Source organism: Cavia porcellus, unplaced genomic scaffold (assembly GCF_034190915.1).
Source record: "Cavia porcellus strain 051 isolate PalLab524CR breed Dunkin Hartley unplaced genomic scaffold, mCavPor4.1 scaffold_7, whole genome shotgun sequence".
Lineage (NCBI taxonomy): Eukaryota > Metazoa > Chordata > Mammalia > Rodentia > Caviidae > Cavia > Cavia porcellus.
This window is the reverse complement of record NW_026947490.1, coordinates 72,303,347-72,328,902: the sequence shown is the minus strand read 5'-3', so window position 1 is coordinate 72,328,902 and position 25,556 is coordinate 72,303,347. Positions and strand designations below refer to the sequence as shown.

The following is a 25,556-nucleotide window of genomic DNA, read 5'->3' as shown; positions in this document are numbered from 1 at the left end:
GATGGCAAGATACTCAGAGATGCAGGGGCCACATGGACAAGATCTACCACTCCAAGGCATGCTTCCAACTAGGAGTCTCCTACTTCCTCTGGCTGGGCCTCCCTTTGTAACAACTCATTCAGCAATGAACTCATCAGTGGGTTAATCTTCTTGACAAGGTTAGAAAACTCATGATCTAATCATTCCCACAAACCCCATCAGCAGTAAGTGAAGCCTGCGACACAGTGAATCCTTAGGAGTGAGGTTAGATCCCCACCGCACATCTAGTTATCTCTGAGCTTTGCAGTACTGTCTCCTGGAGCCTGGTGATACACCAGGGTTTCAGCATCTGCTGAATGGAAGAGCAAGTCAGTTTGCGGAATAGTTGTGGATCTGATAATGTTTTTTCATATAGTGTTACTGTGAATCAGAAGTCAGTCTTTGCTGCCCAGAGAGCCCTCATGTCAGACTCCTCCCATCTCTGTTGTTCATTTGCATCACGCAATCATTATCTCACAGACACACATCTTTTGTTTTTACTACTTTTTCTGACAGTCTCTGCTCTCTTTTCCTTCGTTCTGCTATTGCTCAGTTATGATATTTTTCCTCCCCTCAAAAACCACTTTGACCAATGGGAATAGATGGCACACATTTAAGAAGAGAAAGTCCATTTCAAAAACAGTAATAATAGAATTTTGAGTTATAAAGATATACTAAATGCTTACTATATAAATAACTGTGCCAAACAGTGTATATGCATGGCCTAGTTTAATAATTAAGATTAAAATAAAACCCTGGCAACAAGAGGTAAGTTTGTCTAGATCACAAGCATTAGCTGATCTGAGCTGATGTCAGGACACATCGAGAACCCAAGAGTACCAGGGAAGCTGTGCTATGAATGCTGGAGTGCTTTCCTCTGTAGGGTTCTCCTCCGCCACACATGCTACTTTAAGCAGAGTGAAATATTGCTGTCTGTGTTCCAAAAGCACCCTGCTCATACCCTACCTGAGCTCTTAGCACACTGAAATACTAGGCATGCGCTTGAAAGGTTCAGCCAGGTCCATTTTCTCTCATTATCGGTGCTATGAAGTATCTGCTTTCCTTTTTCACTGCAGTTAGGTTTGAAGAAGAAGCAGGTAGTCAGATTCAGATAGTTCAGAGTTCAAAATGTGGTGTTTGCTATTGACTAGTTGTGTAATGGTGAGCAAATTACTGGCATCTTCTGCACCTTGGGCTACTTGGGTGCACCAGGAAAATGATACCTAGTGTTACGGTGGGGGACATGTCTGTGAGGTGCCTGATGTCTTTTCTGCTTGGATATCAACAGCTTTTCATCCCTCTCTTGTTCACCTTGACTCTGACTTTTCCATTGACCTGATGCAGGATTTTACCTTTGTTCTGTATTTGCTGTGGTTTGTATTCGTTATCATTTACTGCTCAAATATTATCCCAAACTTAGGAGCTAAAATAAGAAACTTTAACCTTCTCAAAATCTCTGCGAGTTAAGGATCTGAAAACAGTTTGCCTAGGTAGTTTCAGAGTGATCTCTCGGGTCAGGCCATGCCAATCAAGGTGTAGACTGGAGGTACAGTTCTTTCAGGGTTTGGTGAAGGGGTGGGAATCTCACTCTAGGTTTACTGATGTGGCAGCTGACAACAGGAAATCTGATCCTGTGTTTATTCACATGGCCTCTGTACCATGCTGCCTCAGGGCATGGCAATTGGTTTCCCCAGAGCAAGAAATGCAAATGAGAGAGAGAAAGCAGCCAAGATGGATTCTATAATTTTTAAAAAATAATCTATCCAACCATAATTCATTAGTTTTTATGGAAAAGTTAGTCGTGCCTTTCAACACTAAGAGTATCAACACTGCCAAGCTGGATAACGGGCTGGGCCAGTGACAGTTTCAGCACAACCCCCAGTGTATTAGAAATGGTTGACAGCAATGGTTTGCTTTGCGGAGTCTTATATGCCTTCCCCTTCCCATCCCTGCTGTACTATTTCCCTGATTTGGGTTGTTTCTTTAAAACCATTTCCCATTGAGTTGTCTCCTTGGTAAATTCTCCACTTCCTTCTTTTTGGTTTACAGAGACACATACACCCTACTTACTACCCAGAGTGCCAAAATGCAGAAAGGTAAAATACCACTCCCATCCCACACTCAAGGGGCAGTTGGTTCACTGGTTCCAAAGCGACTCCAGCCACCTCCCCAGAGTGGGACATTCTGCTTTTTCTACCTCCTTTTCCCTTTTCTCTAGGCTGTTTTTAGTTACCAGTAAACTGTCTGGTGATGAAATGGGACAAATGTGAGATTTGTCTTCATTCAGGTTTAAAATAAAGATTATATGAAGTATATACGATGTAAGTAATAAAATATACATATTAAGTACGCAATATATCAAATTTTTATTGTATAAATATTAAGCTTATTTTAAGTAAATATTGCCTGCTTGGAAATTTAAATGGTACATCTAACAATGGTAAGCTGACATTTAAAATTCTTCTTTTTGAACGAATTACTGCAGATCAATTTTACCAAAGACATTATGGGATTGTTTCTAACTGCTGCTGCTGTGTTTTTTTCAGTAAAGTAGAGAGGGAGGAGTATGTCAGGAACGGGAGACAGCAGTGTGGATGGATAAACAGTCTGAACTGAATGGGCTGGATGATGACAGCTACTTTGGATAATGGGAAAGAAAACATGGAAATAGAAGAATAGAGATAACTGGGTGTGAATCATGAAAGAAAGCATTTATAAAATGAAAACCTGACAGAGTAATTTACTTATGGTGGACTTTTTGTTGTTACATTGGGAGTATTCTTAGCAGAATATTTTGAGGAAGAAGAATCAGCTTTTTAAGAGTTGTTAAGGACCCTGTTCTCATCTGCTCTGGTTGGAGATGATAAAGTGAGGCAGTGAGAAGATAAATCCTTTGAAGTTAAATGATATTTTGTTGAAAAGCTAGGATTGAGAACTCACTGTATTCCCAATGTACCGGTAATCATATTTGAACATGTTGGAAATACGCTGAAAGAGACTGGTTTGTTTTTCCTTATAAATATGAGTTTTTATTTTCTATATCACATGACACATAAAAATCTGAAATAAGCATGTTAAGTGAACTTTTCCTATATTCTATGTGTATGGGGATTTTCGAAAGGTGTACCCTTAAATGTGAATTTTCCCTAATTCTTGCACAATTCTTATTTCTCAGTATGTCTTAATTTTTAATTCTCAGTATGTCTGAGAGAAATTATAACAGTGAGGGTTCACATTCCGATTGGCTTAGAACTTTCAAAGAATAGTTCTTTACAGGTGATCATTGGTTCAGCTGGTCTCAAACAAAAATAATGTACTAAAGGCTAGTGCTTATATGTGGCATTGTGCATTGGAAATGTACCCACAAAATTGTATTGAACTTAATTTTTAGTAAATAAAATTCAGTTTAGTTGCATTAAAATACTGTGCATTTTACCCTTTCAGAACATTCTTTTGTTAAAACAAAAAATACTTGTAATGCAAAACTCTGGAGAGAAACCTAGCCTCTTCCTCTCTCTGCAAAATGTTCCCAGCTCAGGCAAGCAGCTCCTTGGCAGCCCCTCCCTCAGGAATGTGGGTTGAGCTTTCTCCCTGATAAGGGGGACACTTCAGGCAGCTCTCTCAAGGGAATCCGCCCTCAGAGGGGCAATCCTGGGAGGCATCGTCCATAAAACTAACAGATGGGGTTATAAACAAGCTTCACAGCATCCTGCCCTAACATCCTGAGATGCGCAAATCATGTTTTCCTTAGAGGCTAAGACTGGGGCTAGCTCTGGGATGAATGTCCTCCTTTGTTTTCTTCTGTAGCTCTGCTTGCTTGACGTCACAGGTTGTATAAAACAGGACCACTCTTTGGTCCAGGGCCCAGCCTCCTATTGAGCTTTTCTAATGGCACACCATTGATGTTCTCTTGGTCTCCCCAGTTTCTCGGAAATTCTGCAACACTTGGAGAGCAGGACTTATCCCCCATTGAAATTTATAAGATTAGGTAAGTTCCTTCTTAATGTTCTTTCTTTTTTTTGCACCAGGAATCAAGTTCCAGACCCCACACTTGCCAGGCAGGCACTGTGCCACTGAGCTATACCCTTGCCCCATGCATGCTTAATGTTCTTAAAGCAGGACATACCAGTAGAGTTCTTGTATTAGTGGCTTTCTTATTCCTGGGATGAAATACCGGAGGTTCATGTTGGTTTAAGGGGTTCACTTCACTATTAGCTGGCTCTAAGGCAGAAATCACAAGGTGGAGGAGCTGGAGGAGGGAAGCTGCTTACCTCACAACGCCAGGGGCAGAGAAAGGAGGGCAGAGCCAAGGACAAGGGCATATTCATCCAGTCCTGTCTTCAGGGTCCTTCTCTTCTGACCTGGACACACCTCTGAAAGAGAGACTTTTGGGTGATGTGTCAGATGTAAACCATCGGCTCAGTTTGTCCCGATAGTCTTGTAACAACAGAATTGATATTTTACCCATACCTTCTTTAGGGTGGTAGAAGAATTTATAAAAAGCCTATAAGCTTAATATTAAAAAATAATAATTTTACAACAAATGGATGCCCTTTGAGTAGATTTCTCCCTTGTATTTTGTGGAAAGAAAATGGCAAATAAAGATATGGTTAGGTGGCTCAGTAATGAAACATAACAAGAATGAATTAGAATCAAGGGGATCTAAGAAGTCTTTGAAGTAAATATGTATAAGTGAAGGCAATTTAAGTAAATATAAATATATATAGAGAGGGAGAAAAGAGATCCGATCTTTATTTTACTAGTAATATACTTGGGAAGTGAAAAATAATCTACTGGGTACTCTTACAAAGTGAAAGAATTTCTAAAACATGGTAAATCTGGAAGTTAACAGTTTTCTTTTTACTGTGAGAAAGTTTTTATCAGTGGCTTCATAACATTGTTGGCCTGGGCCCAAGAGATCACTTATTCTCTTGTCAAGTTTGCAAAAATTTCATGAATGGTACAAATTGGTCTGGGGAAATCTGACAGTTTTCAGGCTTATTTTAGTTAACTTTTATTATTAATGGCCATTTGAATGGCATTGTTCATTAGAGCAGTTTTGCCTCCAGGTATCTCTTTCTCTGATTATAAGCAGATCTTGCTTGGACTGCAGTGAAAAGGGCATTATATATATTGATTTAATTTATATTGTGGGAGCTGTGGCTAATTGGAGAAAAATAGTAAGAGATTTATTTGTATGATTTTTCTTAAATCTTTTGTAGACAGAGCTGAAAAATAAAAAAGGCATCTGTGATTATTTAAGTAACTGAAAAAATACACTGAATGAAGAGAGGTAATGTGTGCCAAAGTGCTCTTTGAATGTAGAGTGTTACACACATGGGAAACATTCCACAACCATAAGACAGGCTGCTCATAGGTCTTCTCCAGGCTGTGTTGGATTCATTCCTGTTTTATTGGAGGAGCTGGTAACGCTGAGGCAGGGGCTTGGAGAAGATGTACCCAGTGGCAGGTGTTAATTCTGATTTGGCTTCTTTAGTGTAATTGCTTTCCTGTTGAAATACTTTTCAATGTTACATCTGCTGATCCCATAATGTATGTATTCTCATCAAAGAAAACACTCATGGCAGTTTTGCTTTGAGCTAGTAATGGAGCAAGGAGCATCAATAGATTAATGCCTGCTGTGTAGTGGTCTACTGGTCTACTGTACGGGAAGCTCCCGCTGCTACACTAACCTACAGTCCTCTCACAGCCCTCTCAAGGTAGCATTTTTCATCTTGTTGGTGAAAATAAAGAACCTGAGCATTGGAGTTAAATATGGTTTACTTAAGAGCTCAAACCTAGTAGTGGCAGATGCAAAAATTCAACAAAAAAGCATGCATTCTTTATACCACTCCATGCAACAGATAGTGTTTGGTTCCCTTGCACTGAGGCAAAATGTTACTCAACATTTGACTGATTGTCAGCACATTTAGTCAAAGATTCAGAAAAATAGAGACTTCCGGGAGAACATGGCGGATAGATAGCAGCAGCTTTGGAGGCTCTCTGAGAAACTGCACTTAAAATCCAGGAATGGTGCCGGGCGAGAAATCCTAAGCAAGGGAAGATATACTGTGCTGACCCAGGAACGAACTAAAGAGAAACCAACTGGAAACGTAATCCCAGTGATATAACAGGAATGGATAAGGTTTCAGCGTGGAAGCTGGAGCCCGTGCCACAGGAAGCTGCGATTTGAATTTCCTGCAGCTGCTGCTGCGTCCCAATCAGCACGGCAAGGAGAGATGCGCGAAAGCTTTGAGAGTGGGAAGCAGTGAATGGAGTTGAGAGTGGGACTGGGCGGGAGCCCTGCATCAACCTGCGGTGAGTGAGCGGATCGGGGACCCTTCCATAGAGTAGGAGGCTTCAGTAAAGGATATACTGGGACCAGGCAGGCTGGCCGGGACAGGATGCTGCAGTGACTCCAGTCACACATTCCCCTCTCAAGCGGGATTGGTGGGGAGTGCCTAACCTGCATGACACCACTGACTAAGACCCAGTAGGCTAGCCCAAACAAGGTCCCAGCGCCTGGAGGTGCACCCTAGCAGTGAAGCCTTTAGTAGGTTGACCTAGAGGGGTGGGCCTAGCAGAGGCTGCCCAGGTCTGTGTCTCCCGGGTACACTGCAGTGGGCAGGAACACCTAGCAGGCGCAATTCAAAAAACTAACTGACAAAGAAAGAAACTGGGCCTCCTATATACGCTTGTATAAAAGGAACAAAAAATATGGGAAGAGGGAGCAACAAGAAAGGGTCCTTGGCCCCCAATCCTGAGAAACATGCAGTATCAGACATGGCACCAATAGACATAAAGCGCTATCTCCAGAGCCTCATAGACGAGTTCAGGAATGAAGTTATTAATGACCTGAAGCAAGATATAAGTAGAATAGTTAGAGAAATGCTAAGCACCGCCCAAGAAAAAACAGATGGTGGAATGGAAGAAGAAAAAAAGGGGAGAACTGTTTGATGGAGAAAATAGAGAAAACATAGAATACATGAAGCAGGTTCAAAGAGATTACCAGGAAACTAAAAACTCTATCGAAAATTGGCATAACAGCTTGAAAGGAACTAAGGATAGATTATCTGACCTGGAGGGCAGATTTGTAATATGGGAGCATGGAATGAAAAACTTCTTAAAAATAACAACAACAACAACAACAACAACAACAACAAAAACCAAACAGCAGCAATACAAAGGCTAGAAGATGATAAAAGGATCTATAACTATAACTTAAAAATTAAGAACATAAAAGAAGTGGGGACACAAACAAATGGACTACAAAAGCGATTCACAGAAAAAATCCAAGAGAATTTCCCTAATTTAGCAAAAGGTAAAGATATTCAGATGTAGGAGGCATACAGGACCCCAGCCACCTACAACCCAAACAGAACTACACCCAGGCATATAATAATCAAAATTCCAGAAATTCAATATAAGAACAGAATATTAAAAGCCGTCAGAGACAAGAAACAGATCACTTACAAGGGAACACCCATCAGAATTACAGCAGACTTCTCGGCACAAACCATCAAATTACGAAGAGCATGGGGGGAAATAATTCAAGCTTTGAAAGATAATAACCTCCAGCCAAGATTGATATATCCTGCACAACTGTCCCTAGAAATTGATGGAAAAACAAGGTGCTTCCAGGATAAAGAGGAACTAGGGGAATTTGCAATCACTAATTCAACTCTACAGAGAATACTGCAGCATAGTCGAAAAAGGAAAATTCCAAGATTCCAGAAATAGTGGCAGAGAGGCCACAATGAATGGAGCAGAAAGCAAAATGAAGAAGACAAACTGACAACTAATGACAGAAAATAGCTCAACAGAAATGAGGCAGAGAAGATTGGATGGTAGGAACAACTATTTTGGAGAAAACAAGACATCATGATAGCTAGTGCTGATTTAGTATCATCTTGTTTTGAAGTCCCATCAAACTTGTATGCTTCTGTCTCTATCGGTCTTAAAAGGTTGTATCTTATTGGATTTTATTATATATGATAATATAAGTAAAAACTTTTATAGACAAGGAGATTATAGAGAAACCATTGTTCATTTTCTGTTAATTGGTCCTAAATACCCTGTAATAATGTCATTCTCTTGAATGGTTTTATAGTGTCTTGATATGTTTGTTGCTACAGTATACGAAGTTATACTCAAAGATTTCAAGGAAAGAGACACTATGGTAACTATTTTTCTGTTAGGATATCTTGTGGTGAAACACTATTTTGCTTAAATGGTTATGTTTTGACCTGCGCTGTTCTGTTGTTATGCCTTCTTTTATCTCAATCCTCCTTTTTTAAAAATTATTTTTTTTCTTTTTATCTTTTTAAGGGAAAAATAAATAAAAATAGCAGGATACATTATAGTAACCTACTTTGATTTCCTATTAACTTGGTTTGAAATCCTGTATTGCCCTCACCATCTTGTTTGGACTGATTTTTCCCTATTCTGCTTTGCTTGATAGTACCAAGTTCGAAAGTATAGGCAAAACTGTGAAGACTATAAGAATCATTATGAAGCCCATTCCAGTTGACTATTATCTTCTTTTAAAGTCCTGTAATGTCTCCAATGCTTTGGTTTTATTCTTTACTGTTTTGTTCAATTTTATTATAACTGCCAATTCTTCTTAAAATAGCAAGAATATGGTAACCATTGTTGATCACGTATTTTGTTTTTACATTATGTATTATGTCCATCCTTTTGATTTGACTGACTCTGTTCTGATATGTCGCATTTGGTTTTACTCTCTTCAAAAAAAGTAATAAGAACTGTGGGAGTAATAAAACCCAAAATGTGCAATTGTCATTGTACAAAAGAAAAGCAAAGCAAGTGCTCTAAAGTGCAAATATGTTTAAGTGTATAAGATAGATGACCATATTACTGAGTTTTTTTGGATCAGTGAACAAAACTGTTTGCACTCTCAGTTTGAAAGTCCACTTTATATGCTTCAATTTTGTAACTTGAACAACTGTTTCTAAGAGGAGAATATGTAATCTATTAACTAGTGATTTCTTACTGTTTTTTTTTAAATTTTGTATTACTTGTACCCTTTTTCTGTTTTTTCTTTTTCTCTTTAAATAAAAAAGTATAAAAAATATTCAGAGAAATAGAAAAGCAGATGAAACAGATTGTTCACTTTTACCTTCTCTGAGTAAAGAATAGATAAAAATCTTTGTAATACAAAAATTTATATTGTCCCTATACTTATTGTCCTATATACTATATTGTCTTATATACTATACTGTCAAGCTAAATGAACAAATTACTGCAATTTGTAAAAATTATGGGATTGTGGCTCAGTGGCAAAGAATATGTTTTACATGTACAAAGCCCTGGGTTTGATCCCTGACACTGCAAAATAACTATAAGATCAGTATTACAGAGATAACAATTCTGATGCCAGATGAAATACAAAAATTAACAATATTTGGGTACTGAAGCCAAGCTGAAACTGAAAGGAAGCCTACACTTGGAAGAAGGTTAATTTTTCTGTTTTTATGACCTGACAAGCACGCATCCTACTCATAACAATACAAATAGGCCAAAAATCATGTATGGGCCAGTCTGACTGGCTTGAAGCACAACAATTCAGAGTTAGGAGGATCATGGAAGCCGGAATATGAGAGGGTGAAAACCTCAGAAGTGATTTGTATAAGTCTTCATGGGCTCCTCTCCTTGACTGCAGAACAATTGCGGCAACATTAGTTAAATGAGTCTTATTTCCATCAACATGTATGTACAGAGCTGGCTATGGCATTTCTTTCTCTCTTCAACTCTAAACAATGCAAATAAGGCCAGCCAAAGTATTGATATGTAGTTTCTGGGGCCATTCTGACAGTCTTCTGTAAAAGATATGAGCACAGCAACATGGCAGAGCCAGTCAGTTCCAGGAATCCCAGCCGGGTATAGCCTGGAAATGAGGCTGAGTCCCCAGGGCCAAAAAATTTATGTATCAGAAACTGAAGCAATAGCCTCTACAAACAATTCAATTGCTACCTTAATTGAATTATGCACATTGATCCTTCTACATGTCATCCTTCTTGCATATTGCAATGACGCTTTTTTTTTTTTTTTTCTTTTTCCTTTTTATCGGTACTGGGGATCGAACTCATGACTGCCTGCTTGCAAGACAGGTGCTAATGCCGCTGAGCTAAATCCCCAGCCCTCAATGATTATTTTTCCCCACCTGGCTAGCCAGCTCAAATTACTCACCATCCTCACTGGCACTCATCTCTGAGCCACCCCCTTCACAAGATGATAAATTCTGGGAGAGGCATTGAATCATGGCCTTTGTCTGCATATCTTCACTGGGGTCAGGCTTAGGCCCCGACCAATTGGCTGCCCTTAACTTGGAATATGTCTTGGCATCCACTCTCGCCATGGGGTGCATTGGAGGTGGTAGATTGGAATTAACTTGCTGAGATTCCAATAAGGTCTCAATGGGATTACAACTATAACTTTTTGGATTGTAAGGAAGACTGGAAAAGGGATTACAATACTTGGATTACAATATTTGATATTGGGATTACAATATTTTGCACTCAATGTAGACAGAACGCACGACCTTCACAGCACAAGAATTGACCATCATTCAGGTGACAACCCACTGGACCTTGTGTGACAAATTTTAAGGTAAGTGGAACAGTTTCCTAATTATATTGCTCAGATAAAAGTAGTAATTATAGTCTAATTGTCAAGGGTAACTATGGGCCAAAAGTATTCATTAACTGCAGAAGTGAAAGATTTCAGTCTACTGTTTATACAGTTATTAACAGATGTAGATATTAATGTACCACCTAAGATAGTTTTTAGACGGCTCCACCAAATAATTATGTTCTACTCTTCCTTCTCTAAAGCCTGTACACTTAATATTAGAGTTTGGGATAAGATAGGTAAAACCCTTCATGAAGCCAAAATTTGAAAAAATAAACAATTCTACCCAGAAACTGTAACTATGTTTAATTTAGTAAAAATAGTTCTCAGGTCCTTACAAATTATCTTAGCTAAAGACACAGACAGCAACAAATTTACATTAAAAAGCATTCTGCTTTGACAACCACATAGTCAGTCAGTCAGTCAGTCAACTGAAAGGGAAAACAGCCCTCACAAAGCCATGCCAAACAATCCTAATCTCCACAGCAATGGGCTGACACAAATAAACGAAGCCTTTTGAAAAATAGAGAGAATCAGTTCATTATTCATGAAGAATATGAAACACTGGGGACAAGAATCGGACCATTCTCTGAAGTCCTTGCATGCTCTAGTTTGGCCCGACCTCTGAACAGGTGTTTGGAATGGTCCAGCATCACTTTTGGGGCTGAGGAAACAACTCAGGTCACACCTGCCTTGACTTTAACTAACCCACTGTGAGCCACTTTGAGTTGACTTCTGGATGTCTTCAGACATTTTTGATGTGCTGTAAGGTTTAGGTTTTTTGCATGTGGATAGCCAGTTCCAGTGCGTTTATTGAGGGTCCAATCCTTTCTCCACTTCATTGCTTTTGCATCTTTGCCAGAAATCAACTGTCTGCTATGTGGGTATTTTAGGACTTCATTTTGGTACCTTAGTGGTTTGTGTCTCTTGGTATCAATGTGGTTCTGTCACGATTGGTGTAACTCTGTGATGTCATGGGATTGGGGAGGGCTGGAGCTCTGATTTTGTTCCTTTATCAAAGTTGTTCAGACTATTCTGAGTCTTTTGTATTTCTACAGAAATGTAAAAATCAAAATGTTAATTTTTATGAAAAATGATGCAGGCATTTTGATAAAGGATTGTGTTTTCTGATCTTTATTAATTTCTATTTTATTTTGTCTTTATTTCTAATTTCTTAAGGAAAGATAGGAGGATATTTCATAACTCTCCTTTTTTCTAATGAATATATGGTGTTAAAAATAAAAAGAAAAAAAAATAAATCGGGGCTGAGAATATTGTTATATTTCCACAGATTATCTGCAGACTTTATGACCATCAGAGCTGTTGCATGGCCAGAATCCAGCTCCCTGCAGAACACGTTGAGCCATTTAGCAATGTACCTGACAGCACCTCGTCATTATCCTGGGAAGGCCTGCAGCAGGCCATTCCTGGGGCTTGTCACCTACTTAACAGCCAGGGTTTTGTTCAATCTCCTGATAATTTTATCTTTACAATGATTCCTCTCCTAACAGTTATAGTATGTATTCCTATGGTTCAGGGAGAGGAGTACTGAGCTTAGCTACCTAATCCGCCTCTGCTCAGACCCCTAACTTAGACAGACAAGCCACTAGAAATTTTCCAGTCTATAGAAATCCAAAATCCTACATTTACTATTCTGTCGGGCCCTTATATTTTTATGCATTTACAAGAACAAGCGAAACTAAGTATTACCTCTTATGTTTAGCTCATCTATAGCAAGGTTCTAGTCCATGTATGTCAGCTGTAGATCAGACTTGGAAAATACAACTGTCTAAAGGACAATTTACCTTACTGACCTTAACTTCTATTCCCTCAGCTGGTAACCTTATTGGGGGAGATTTTAAACCTCACATTTCTATCTGTATTCCAGTAGCTCATGCTCATTTCAAAGGTGATTTGGGCCCTTGGCAGTCTTGCAGAGACACATACCATGGACAGTTATATGCAAGTTTAATTACTCTTTCATAGATTGGTCCCCCCGAGGATTTCTCATGGGAAAGGATAGAGATTGGCATGAGATTTCTTTTTCAGGCTCTTCTGATAGTACAGTGATGTCAGAAGCCTTGTTCAATGCTACATGGTCAACTCTCCTATTCCTAGACTTACCATCAATGACAAGGCTGGACCCATATAGCACACTTTATGGAAATTAGCCCTGCCTTTTCATGCTGGATGGCTGCAGACTGGGCATTTGCAGTCAGTAAGTGGAAGAAAAGTCAAAATAATATTGCAAGATCATAGGTATAAAAGGAAAAAACGTATGTGTTTATGACCCTCATGTACCACTGACAGGAAAGACAGAATGGCAAGAAAATATGTTCTCATGTACTACTTGTTATCTAACCCATTGTACCATGTCTGAATTTCTCCACAATAATAATTATGAGCAGGATGCCTGGAGTTTGACTTCCAGTCAATATATGGGACGGAGACTTGGTATCATTCACCTACTGCCCTGTTGGTAGAGACCTTAATTAAAAGATCTAGTAATCAAACCCAGGGTTAATTATTATCCTTGGTACTGTTGATAGGCAACATAGCTACTGGCCCACAGCATCAGCCCACTCAGTACAAACAGCTCACTTTGTAGATAAGTGGACAAGAACTGCTAATAACAGCTGGAAAACTAAGTGAGAAATTGGTTTAAGTTATAAATCCAAGTGAGCGCTATGACCCTTGTGCAAATTCTGCTGTTTCCCCAGTGCCCTGCTGTGCATATAGTAAGGTTTAATTTGCTAATTGGTCTGTACATAAACACCTCAGAGAACCACTGCAGTGACCCTTTACAGGACAAGATGGTCAGGTTTCTAGATTTTCTAGAGTAAGAAAAACTCTGGATCTCACTACAATTGTGCTATACCTCTTACAATTTCCTTGATAACTGCCTTTGTTCCAGTAGGACTAGAAGTTCTGTCTTGTTTTTTGTCTTCCTAGCAGTTAATCCAGTATCCAGCATATAGGGGACACTCAAATACTTGTTAACCAGCTACCACAACATGGCCCTTAGCCCTAAATATAACTTACAACTGTCCTTTAAATATATTCAGCAGTATACTATTTGTTAATTTTTAAATTTTAAGGTTGGGGGGAGCTTTGAACCCAGGGCTTTTGTACTGAGTTATATCCCCAACAGTTTTTATTTTTTGAGTCAGGGTCTTGCTAAGTTGCCCAAGCTGGATTCGAAATTGTAATCTTCCTGCATCAGCTTTTGGGAATGCCAGAATTACAGGACTACAACTTTATGCTTGGTGATTTTTTATATATAAATTTTACATTATAAAAGGTTTCCATAGTAAGTGTACTGTATTATGAATTTAATAAATGTATATATGTTTAACTACTGCAATTATATTTCCAACATCCCCAAAAGTTCCCTCATGCCATTTGCTATTAGTGTTTCCCCTTAAATTCTTTCCACAAACCCAAATGCATGCATCTGATGATGTAGATTGTGTCACTTAATATGAATTTGCATTTTCTAAAATTTTATATAAATTATAGAATCTGAAAAGTTCTTTGCTCTGATTTCTTTTGCTTGATACAGTGATTTTAGAGATTCATCCAGTCATATATTAGTAGTTCATCTCTTTTTGAGTTGTACTTCATTGTTTTAATATGCTACATTTTAAAGGCAATGTATTTCTGTTGATGAATATTTGGATTATATCCAGGTGTTGGCTAGAATTAACAAAACTGACATCAACATTTATAAAAAACTGTTGTGGACACATGCTTTGTGTGTGTGTGTGTGTGTATAAATAACCTGGGTATCATTGGGTAGCCACAGGCTTATAAGAAAATTTGTTTTATATAATTATTATTCTATGTTCCCACCATCAATGCATGAGTTCCAGTTCACTTAAACCTTAAATGATACTTGAGATTATGTTAGTCTTTTTTTTTTTAAGTCATTTTACTGGGTAGGGGGTAGTATTTTACTCTAAAATTTTCATGTTCAAACTTCTGGATCTCCATTCTGCTCCTACCTTACCAGCCACCTCTTGGACTTTCACTTAAAAAACCCTACGGAGCATATTGTTACAGTTCAATGGGCCAAAATAGTCCCTGTGTACAAGGACAGAATTGCCAAGTCTACACCTTGCAGTAAGCGGCTACGTTTATTGAAGATCATGAGATGGCGAACAGGCGGAAGGGTAGAGGGTAAAAGGTGGAAGAGGAACCTGTGGTAACTTGGTTTCCAGTATTTAAAGTCACATGCTTCTAACTCCAGGTGCCTCCCACTGCAGCCAGACACCTCTGACTGCAGTGTCCCATCTGTCTCTCATGGGAGTCCACGAACACTAGGGTGGTGTTGTTTACAGTCGAATCAAGGGAATGGAGTGGTTCCCTCACCTTCTGTTTCTAACTGGACTAATACTTTGGTAAAAAACTAGTGATGAAGGTAGAAACCATGAACTGGACATTCATCACTCTCTTAACCTTATGCACCTTGCTAAGATCCTATCACTGTTGGATGCTATTATGAGAACAATGCCCGGTATGCACGTTTATTACTTACCTGTGTGTACAATAAATTACTCCAATTCTTAGCAAACTACAACAGCAGACATTCACTGCATTACAGTGTCTGAGGGTCAAGGTGGGGGAGCTGCTGAGTTAGCTGGACGGTCTTGGGTGGAGCTCCTTTAGTAAAGCTGTCAGTGAGCTGTGTCCATTTGAAGACTTGTGTGGAGCTGAAACAAAGTCTTTCAAAATCCCCTGAGCTACTCCTAAAGCTGTGGGAGAGAAACCACTCGTTCCTTGCTAGCCACCGCCAGCAATGTCACACAGCAGATGGTTTCCTGAAAGTGATCGATCTGAGAGAATTAAATGGTAGGTACAGAGACCAACCAGGAGATGACACGGTTGTGGGCCATGCTAGAGGTTGTCTTATGTACCATTCACTGGTTATTTCTTTGATGAATGTGCGTTTTGACACTGTACTACACATTTTAATCCTGGTAACAACTCATGGCTGTCACCCTCTGAGAGACAATAAAACTGAAGTTTATAGATTTAAAAAACTGTCTCATTCTACAAAGCTCCTGATTGGCAGGGCCAGAGTCCTAACAGCTCTGAAGGCTATATAAAATAGTTCATAGTGAAGATGAATGAATTATAGTAAGAAATTGATTTGGATAGGCTTTTGTTTAAACTGAGTCAGCATTTGTATTTGGGAAAAGAAAGCAGAAATTATAAGAAAGGAACCTTTAAATCTATGTAAATAGTTAATTTGTTCCTTATTGTTGACAAGGTGTTGATATTTTTCTCTTACGAGACTGTATCTAATTGTTGGCAATCTTTGGAAAGAAGTTAAGTCAGGAATTCTTCCATTGATTGCCTAAAGTCAATCCAAAAACCTGGCAGGTAAACAGTGTGCATACTGTGCTGTGGTAGTTCTCAAGATTAGTAAGGCTAGGGAGAGGGTATCTGCTAAGAGCTCACCATCTCTTTGAGGACTGAGGTGCTACACAAGTATCCTCAGCACACAGAAATGTAAAATTTTGAGGCACAGGGAAAATGATTAGTGAGGTTGGAATTTTTAAAAGACTAGTCATGTCTTTAAACTGCATTTATCAAAATAACCCGGTGCGATTAGCTCTGACAAACATTAAACTGCATTCTGCTTCATTTAGCTCTTTGAAAGCAGTACGAAAACTTGCAAAGGTGGAGACTTGTTTCTCTCTCTAGACATCTTTCATTCAGGAACCACCGTTTTCCAGGAAGGCTGGCAGAAAAAATGAGAGGAGTGCCATAAATGTTTCTCCTACGCAAGAATGAAGGAGGGATAGGGTTCAAAGTCTAGGGAGTTTTAAGAATCACACCAGGGCATTCCCCTCCTCCCCTAAAAAAAAGAAAGGATGAAATGGTAAGGAGTTTAGGGGCCCCGTTTAGGTGATAATGCTGGGGTAGTCAGGCCGCTCCTCACCGCTGAGGCAGAACTGAAATGAGTGCCCACACAGGGAGCCGGTCAGACAGATCCAAATGGCCGGGTATGGAGCACGCTCGGGGCTCCAGGTCTCCGCTGTGGCTGCTCCAGGGTGGAGGGGCGGTGGGCGAGCTGGGGCCTCGGCGAGAGCGAGGAATCAGGGAGTCCAGGGGCGCCGACCTCTGGGAAGCTCACCCCGGAGCTGGTCGGGAGCGCCTGTGGTCTTCAGAGTCCCGGGCTGCCACCCGCCGGTCCCCACCCCGACTCTGGAGCGGCACGCTTGGCTTCCCGCAGCTTGCAGCCGGGACGCGGACACGGCCACGGCCACGGGGCGCCAAGCGTAGGGCCAGGCACGCCGCGGGAAGCGCGGCTGCGAGGGGCCCGGGGCAGCCCCTGACCCGGAAGGGAACGCAGTCAAGGGAAGGGGAGCGAGCGACCGGAGGGAAGACTACAGTACAGCGGGTCGGCTGCCTCAGGCCTCCCCGTCTTTGTCTCAAGCCTCCTCTGAGGCTTCCTTAAAGGGTTCGACGCGTGACCCGGCCAAGACCGCCGAAACCCACTCCGGACAGCACCTCCCGCAGGAAGCCCCTCGGCACGGCCCCGCGGCGCGCAGGCTCCGTGCGCGACGACGACGCTGGTGGGCGGGGTGGGCGGGGCCGGGCCGGCAGTCGGAGGAGCGGGAGTGGGCGGGGCCGTGCAGGAGGGTGGGGCCGTGCCGGCAGGCAGAGGCGGGTGGGCGGGGCCGCGCTGGCCGTCGGGTGGGGGTGGGCGGGGCCGAGCCGGCAGGGGTGGAGTGGGCGGGGCCACGAGGGCGGGCGGGAGTGGGTGGGGCCTGGCTGGGCTCCCGCCCGAGGTTCCGCGCTGCGAGCGGCCCGGGAGCCCCGGCGACACCATCGCACAGCCGGCCGCGGGCGGAGCGAGCCGAGCGGGCTGGGACCCAGGTCCGCGGCGGGCGCCGGCTCGCGCGGGCGGCGATGTTCCACTGCATCCCCTTGTGGCGGTGCAACCGTCATGTGGAGAGCCTGGACCGGCGCCACTGCTCGCTGGTGTGTGTGCCCGAGGAGGTGTACCGCTACGCGCGCAGCCTGGAGGAGCTGCTGCTGGACGCCAACCAGCTCCGCGAGCTGCCCGAGGTGAGCGGCGCCGGGCGCTGGCGGGCCGCGGCGGGGTGCAGGTGGTCGGGTGGGGCGCAGGTGGCCGGCCCGGGCGCTCCGGGATTCGGGCCCGGCTGCCGGGGAATCTAATCAGTCCTGCTTCCCACTTCGAGCTCGTCCAGCTTCGCAGACAGAGGGAGCCTCCCAGCCAGGTGTGGTGCAGGAAGTCGGCGCGGCCACCCCAAGGTGTGCAGGAAGTCGGTGGATGCAGGGAGGCGGCGAGGCGAGCTGGACCTGGGGACTGGGATCCTACCTGGCTCGTCCTGTAGTGAGCGCAGACAATCACTGTCCAGAAACACTTGTCAAATGCTCTGGCTTCTTAGAAGGATCGATAATGCTCTCCAGAGCCTCAGTGTTTTAGAAATCAGAACTGTGCGTTTCCCCCCCAACATTGCAAGTATTGTTATTCTGCTTGGATTAACTTTCCTTAGTTCGTGTGGGATTGATTGAATGGCCTGCTCTGTATAATCGCAGAGATTATCTTCAGGGGGATCTCTGTACCCCTCCCTCAGGCTTTATTTAGCTTAGAAGAGGAAAAGCTACCCAGTTTTCTCCCGCATTTATTATCTTGTAGGCATTTCAGGTACATGAGCTTGGCCTTTAGCTTTCTTAAATTTGATTTAGATCATAAATTTAGATCACTCAGTGCTTCAAGCTGCATAATTCTAGGCGTTGAAATGTAGAATGTGTAACTGAGTACCTTCCAGGGGTTTCAGAATGCGGTTATTAAGGACTGAGTGAAAAGTCATTCAACTAGAAATGTTTAAGTGCTTTTTGTATTCCTTTCCAGAGCCGGAAGATTTTCTTTGTAGAACTGAGTTTTCGTTCTTTGCTGCAAAATCTGTGGGTTTTCTGGTAACACTGAACGAGTTTAGCTTGGTATGGGAAATTATGGGTTTTGGAAATGTCAGGGATTTCTACTGGCTGAACTGGTAAATTCTCAGAAGCTCAAAATGCAATCAGATAACACTTTGTAAATGCAGTAAATAAACATTTCAGGGGCTCAACGTGGCCTTGCTTATTGGTAATCATTTTCTCTAACAGGATTTAAATTCATCAGTTTTGAGGTTGTGTGAAATCTGTTTCTCCCTCATGTATTTCACGGAGGGTATGTGGGTGTGCACATGCCAGACATGAACAGCCACCTGGAGACACAGATACTTGTTGCATTCAGTCTTTCTCTGGGCCATTTGTTCCACCTCTGAGCTGTGTAACTCACTGCTCCTGCTCTCTGCTGCCCTGCTGCTCTTCTCCAGTGCGTCTCACCTCACCTGCTGCAGTGCCACTCCCGCGGACAGGCCTCAGAGGTCGTGGCGTGGCTGGCATGGGAGTCAGATGCTCTCCTGTCTGTAATTTGCTTGGAAGCACAGCCAGAAGGAAACCTACAGCCTCTCCCTGACAGCAGGCTTCAGGATAATGACAGACACTTTCTGCTGAACGGTCTGCAACCTCTCATTTGGTCCAACATCTTCATTTTACACATTGAGAGTCAGTGTTGGAATAACCCTCTCAGGGCTGTGTGGCCAGTTAGCTGCAGTTGCTGGCCGCTTCCTGTTCAGTCCGGTATGAGCCGACCACAGCTTGTTTTGGACACTGGGCAGGGGTCTGGCCCATTCTGTTTCTGTCATATACCAAATCTTCAGTTATTTACTCCTTCTTTTTTATTTACATAATTAAAACATAGCCTTGTTAAACATTTATTGAGCTGCCATTTTTTTTTTTTTTCTTGCCAGCCACGGGGAATATAGAGATGAAAGGACCTGTGATTGCATGAGCTGTTGGCAATCTTGTGGGAAGCAGATGACTTTAGTCCCCATGTGGAGAGTGTGGGGTGGAGAAAGTACCACACTTCCCAGTGGGTTAGTCAACAGGTTAGATAGGGTCACTTACCTCGTTGTCCAGCCTCTCGCTAGCCCTGAACCTCTGTCCTCAGCGCTGGCCCAGCTTTCTGACAAGCTCTCAACACTGCCCTTTTCAGAGGAGGCTGCAGAGCTGTTGTCATTAGCGTGGCCCCAATAGGGGACAGTCTCACCATCCTTTCCCAAGCCTCCTTCCCCTGCCCTGTCCTGCAGCTGCATTCGATGGGATCCCTGATGGTGGAGCTGAAGTGCCCTGGTGTTGTGCTCACCCCTGTGAGCACAGAGCCTTGACCTATGACTGCAGTAGATTTTGCAAAATTCACAGCTCTTCCTACATTGAATGACTGTTGCTAACTCTTAGACAGGTCTCCTTCTGTGCTTCCTCCTCTTCCCTGAAACATATGCCTGCTCCAGCGTTTTCCCTTTCCTGATACAGTGCTAATGTTCAAGTTGGAAGCAACGTGAAAAGCAAAGACCACCCGCATGGTGATGCTCCATAGTGCCTGAGTTCAGGTGCAGTTGATTTTCTTGTCAGTGTGCACCACCCCTTAAACACCTCCAGACGTGTGCTCTTCCTGTGAGTTTTCTGGCACCATTCTACTGCTTATGCAGCAAAGCAAAAGTGTGCAAGCCTTCCTACTTTAAAAAAGTTGAACTACACTGTGTCACCTTCCCTTAGAATTCAGTGGATGACTTATTGATCTCCTGGTGACATCGTCTCATATAACTGTCCCTTCCCATCATTCTTTCTTATATGCTTCATTGTTTTTTCCTACCTTTAGAGCACTTATATAAGTTCAGACTGTATACTTGCTTCTTTCTGGTCTGTGTCCCCAGCACAAGCTCCACGAGGGCAGGGGTTTATGGTTGAACCTGGGACAGCATCTTGCATGTTGTGAGCACTCAGAAGCTTGGTGCAAAACTGAGTTCTCATGTGTGTGACCATCAGTAGGCTGCCCAGTTTCTTAGCCACCCTTAAATTCCTCCCAGTGAGCTGACTTATGAGTTTGTTGAAACTAATGGTGGTAACAAAAAAAAGTGTGTGTGAATCCAGCGGCCCTGTCTCTCTAGCCTTTGTTGAGCACTCTTCTGTGCAGGATACCTGTGCAGGGCGCCATCTTTGAAGTTATCCTCATGTACTGCAAACACATTTTGTGACTGTGACTTCAAGCTTTCCCTACTTTTGTTAGTTCTTTTGTCTTAACCCTGCTTTGTTTCAGTGTCTGGCTTGTTTTTGGAACCAGCATGTCTTCCTCGAGATTCCATTTCTGAGGGATAAGACAGCCATTCCTCTTGTACCAAAGATACATGCGTCTATCTCTGATAAGTCTATTTTCTCACCGCGACCTGTCATTTCTGTTCTCCTAATGTCACCTTTTTTCTCCTGCTCCCTCAGTCCCTTCTGGCTGGTTTCCCCTGGACTCCTGGTGTCCATTGCTGGTCATCTTTGCCTAGACATTGTAGGACTTGTCTTAAAGGGGAAAGAATGAAAGTGCTGGATTCAGATCCACCTCCCTGCTTCATTGCATAATTTTAGATGTGGAATGTCTAAAGTAAGGTGTTTCTGAATACTGTGGCAAGAAGTTTTTATTATAAAACTGCATTTCTTAAGCTGAAATTTAAAGATACTTTCCTGGCCACTTAAGGTGTTTTAAGCCAGAGTTTTAGTAATAATGGTAAGTTCTGTAACACGCAGAGGGCCTTAGACGTGAGCAGAACCATATGAATTTTGTTGCCGGTCACTCTGTGGTGCTCCTTCAGTTGTGTCTCGCTGCTGGGGCAGGAAAGATCTGCTCTATAGAGTCAGAACGATGGGAGGCTGAGTGAGCAGTGATCCTGGGGCATGTTGTTAGAAAGGGGGTGGGGTGCTGAATGGAGTCCAGGGCCCTTGGTGGAGTCCACGGGGAGTGAGAATACTGTTAGCAGTGTGTGGAGTGCGTGGTGGGCAGCCCTGCAATATCTGCAGACTTACTCCCTGGCATCTCTCATGTTAATTGATGTCCAGCTTTCTCTCTCTCTGTTATTTTTAAGTGAGGTTTTAACTATTATTTTACCTTATGTCTTTGTAAGGTGTGAAGCATAGGGGACACCTTTTTAGTTTTGTGTTTGGGCATCTTGACCTTGTAGTAATGATGATAGGGGAAATGTAGTTACTGTCCCACACATTTCTCAAGTTAGGGAAGCAGTTTTCACTTCTCAGACATCCTGTCATTACTACATCATTTAGCACTTAATTGCTTTCTGATTGTTTTCTGTGTTGGCTCTCTCTACCTCCCCAATACTGCTCATTCCCTGAAGTTAGAGGTGCAAAAACAGAGCTAAGTGAGGTTGTAATTTGCCCCAGGTTAATAGAGATTAGAGGCTCTTTGATTAAGAAGCATTTCATGAGTATCTGATATAATTATAATAGCCAACACTTAATGAGATTTTACTGGGTTCCAAGCAGTGTATTTAGTGCTTTACATAAGTAATTTCTCTTAATAACACATTTTCACCATTAGAATTTCAGTTGTGTGCATGTAGAAGTGAGGGCTTAAGAAAATCACGTACAAGGTTTATTGACTCAACATGGTCTTGTGGAGTTGGCTCTTGAGGGAACGTGTAAAAAATATGCGTTCACCTCAGCATCGTGGGCCCTCTGTGAGTCCACTGACCCCCGAGGCCAGCTGGAAGGAGGACACTCGGAGGAGCCTTGCAGAAGGTATGGCAGTTTTAAGGTTTTCATGCTCCAGGGAGCTGAGGGAAGGCTGGAGATAGAGGTGGTGCTGTTCAAACTGATGGGAGGGGAGCAGCCCGCTGTTTCTCCACAGTCCAGATCCTGGGGTGCCGGCGGCTTAGAGGCACAGTGGCTCCACAGTGCCAGAACAGAGTGGGGCCTCACTGGATTTGCCAAGGAGTTGAGCTGTGTCCTGTAGGCAGGGGCGGCTATGCAGCATAGCCCAGGCTTTGGCTTAGAAAAGTAATTCTGGGGAGAGAAGAAGCTGGTGCTGGGAGACCTTGCATGGCAAGGCTGGAGGAGGTGGCAGTGGAGAGCCTGTGTGTGGGAGGGACCTGCAGTGGCTGCTTCTGCTCCAGGCAGGTCTTGTTCCTCCACCGTGGTCAGTGTGGTGCTGATCCACCCAAGGTGCTTCCTGATCGCCTGTGTGACACCTCATTTGTGAATGTATTTTCCTTGATTTTGAGGTGTCTTTGCATTGACTAATAAATCGTAGAAAGCTTTGTACGTAGGCACTGGCTTCAGCAAAGTAGGTAGCTAGATGTTATGGGTAGGAGGAACTTGTTTACTTTTGGTTTGATTCAGATAAATGTGGTCATCAGGTTCAGGCAAATGCACCCTGGTGATACCAGTAACCTTATGGATTCTGTTTTTCTGAGGAATGTGACTGCATTCTTCTGTGTGCGTTGTGTGTAGAGCTTTGGCTTTATCACCCACTGTTCATGCTTTATAAGAGTAACACTTGGGAAATGTTTATTACCCTAGAGTGCCTCGGAAATAAACTCATGGTGGGTGGGTCTGTTCCTCAGTAATGCTCCTCACCCAATAAAACTTTCCTAGAATTGGCCAGGGCTGAATCATGCTTTCAGCGTGGTGAAAGAGCAGGATGAGCCAGTGCCAGCTGGGGCCACTCCTGCCTGGGGCTTCCCGTGCAAGGGCGACGCCTCGGCCCCTCCAAAGCCTCCTTGTGCTAACTCTCAGCCTGCCCACTATGTACTGTAAGCAGGTTTTCCGGATTTCCTTAAAATGGACTTTCTTTTCCTCTGGATGTTTCAGGGTTAATACATTGTTGCTATTTGTACAAGAGTGTTGGAAATAGCAGTATAAACTGCTTTGCGGTGAGGATGGATAGAAGTGTGGTTCTTATCACATCATGCAAGCAAGATCTTACAGTCCTTTGGGTGAGGATCTGGTGCTCGCTGTAGATGCCTCACTGCCCTCTGAGGTCGCAGGAAACTTTGCCTAAATTAGGACATAATTTGGAATATGGGGGTAGAAATGTTTGTCCTCTGCTTCACAAGCTGATTATAAAAGGTGATGAGATCACGGCCAGATCTCCGTAAATGCGCAGAAGAACCTTTGGAATGTCCGTTAGCTTTCCCTCAGGTGTTACTTAGTGAATAGGAATGGTAATTTACTATTGCATATGGTATTTTAGAAGATCTAATGGTGTGTGTTGAAGGATGTAAAATGCCTTGGACTCCTGGAAATAGGGTGGAATGTTTAATCTTTACTTTACCATTTTTTGGAATAGTTTACTTGTCTAATCTGCAACTTCTGGATTCCAGGGAATTTTACTCATTTGGAAGAAATTCAGGTTTTTGTTTCCAAGAACCTCAGGGAATGCATTTGTCCTCTGTGGGTGGGAAGAGGTGCTATACCTATTTGCAGCGTATTCTTGAAGGATTCCTTGATTGTGTGGTCGGATGAAGAGGACTCTGCCTCTCTGACCCCTGTGGTCACTTTCCTTCCAATGGTCCACACCCACTCTTGGGAGTAGATATTTAGGAAGAGCTATCAGCTGCCTTGTGGTGGAAGTTAAGAGACGTGTCAGCTGAGTGGTTGCACGGGTCAGAAGGTGGGCTCCAGACCTTTCAGGATGTGATGTGGACCCTGGTGGACTTGATTCGGAGGTGCTAAATAAATACCGGTGAGGCTCAGCCGTTACTGCTGCTACAGGGCTGACCTGAGCTGTGGTGTCGTCTTGCTTTGTCTGAGTATAGTAGTAATATGAATTGAGCGCACACAAGAAGTAAACAGTAAGGAAACGACATTATTTTAATTCCCTCGAAGTGATGGCAGCCGTTAACAATTTTAGTTTTAAAAAATTGTCTTTAGTTGACAAGTAGTTGTATAAATTTTGGGCTACAGCATGATGTTTTGAAGCACAAGATGAAATCAGGTTAATTAACATAGTTGTCACCTCTTATCTACCTCTTGTTAAAAATGGTGACAACATTTAAAATTTCTTTTTTCTTGAAATATTTATTGAGCGAAAGAAAGCTTTGTCTGAGAGAGACACAGAAGGGGTCCCAATTGGGTTGCCTTAAAATTTCTTTTTAAAGCATACATTCTTAGAGATTTTTTCCTCTACATACATTGCCATATATTTATTATTGTTAAAGAGAGAACTGCTGCTGTGGAAATTGTTCTGCCTCTTACTCTTTCCTGCTTAGCAGTGTATCTCAGACAACTTCGCAGTGGTGGTGTCACAGCTCTGGTGCTAGAGCTGTGCACTGCGTTGTATTTCCATTGCATTGCATATACTATCTTTTATTTAAATGCTTTTTTATTGCTAGGTAAGTTGTTCCTAATTTTTTTTTCTGAGACACAGTCTTGCTGTGTAGTTCAGGCTGGCCTTGGACTCACTATGGAGGCGCGGCTGGCCTCAGTCTCATGGTGAGCCTCCTGCCTCAGCCTCTCTGGTGCTGGCTTTACTGATGTGCATCACTGTGCCTGGCCAGATGTTTCTGATTCTCTGTGATGATGAATTGTGCTTGATTAAAAGTTGGAGTATATATGATCTTGTACTTTTATGCAGGAAATTTAAAAAAAACAAACCCCAAGCTGGGGATATAGCTCAGCAGCATAAGCACCTGCCTGGAAAACACAAGGTCCTGAATTTATTCCTGGTATCAAACAAAACAAAACAAAACAAAACAACTAAAACAACCAAAAAACAGCTTCCAGAAGCATACTCATTGGGTGAAATGATATACATTTTAAAGATTTTATGCATATTTTATAATAAAATGTTTTTTGAACCGAGTGGGGTGGAGGCCTAGAGAGTGTGAACAGCTCTAACCTCCATAAGAAACTGAAGAGGTAACGTGTCTGTCAGAGTGGAGCGAAGACGTGCTGCCTCGCCTGGCTGCTGGCTCAGGTCCTGTGTCTCTGTGGGCTTGGTCACTTTTGTTCCCTTCATTCTTGAC

The 25,556-nt window shown here is 42.7% G+C and overlaps 1 protein-coding gene and 2 long non-coding RNA genes across 3 annotated transcripts in view; 2 read left to right on the top strand and 1 right to left on the bottom strand.

The window, feature by feature from the left end:
- The first annotated feature begins 3,720 nt into the window (after window positions 1–3,720).
- Window positions 3,721–12,306, top strand: LOC111755815 (uncharacterized). The gene is made up of 3 exons (XR_002790368.2): window positions 3,721–4,006; window positions 10,566–10,647; window positions 11,960–12,306. It is a non-coding gene; the product is annotated as an uncharacterized LOC111755815 (long non-coding RNA).
- Window positions 12,307–16,243: 3,937 nt separating this feature from the next.
- On the bottom strand, window positions 16,244–17,247 carry LOC106026915 (uncharacterized). Its single transcript, XR_001200513.3, has 2 exons — window positions 16,616–17,247; window positions 16,244–16,414 (listed from the first exon to the last, which is right to left on the bottom strand). It is a non-coding gene; the product is annotated as an uncharacterized LOC106026915 (long non-coding RNA).
- Window positions 17,248–17,455: 208 nt separating this feature from the next.
- Window positions 17,456–25,556, top strand: part of Lrrc1 (leucine rich repeat containing 1) — a 112,482-nt gene continuing 104,381 nt past the window's right edge. The window contains exon 1 of the mRNA XM_063253823.1: window positions 17,456–17,748. Within this exon, the coding sequence (XP_063109893.1) occupies window positions 17,590–17,748 (159 nt within the window). The 5' untranslated portion in view covers window positions 17,456–17,589. The remainder of the gene's footprint in view (window positions 17,749–25,556) is intronic.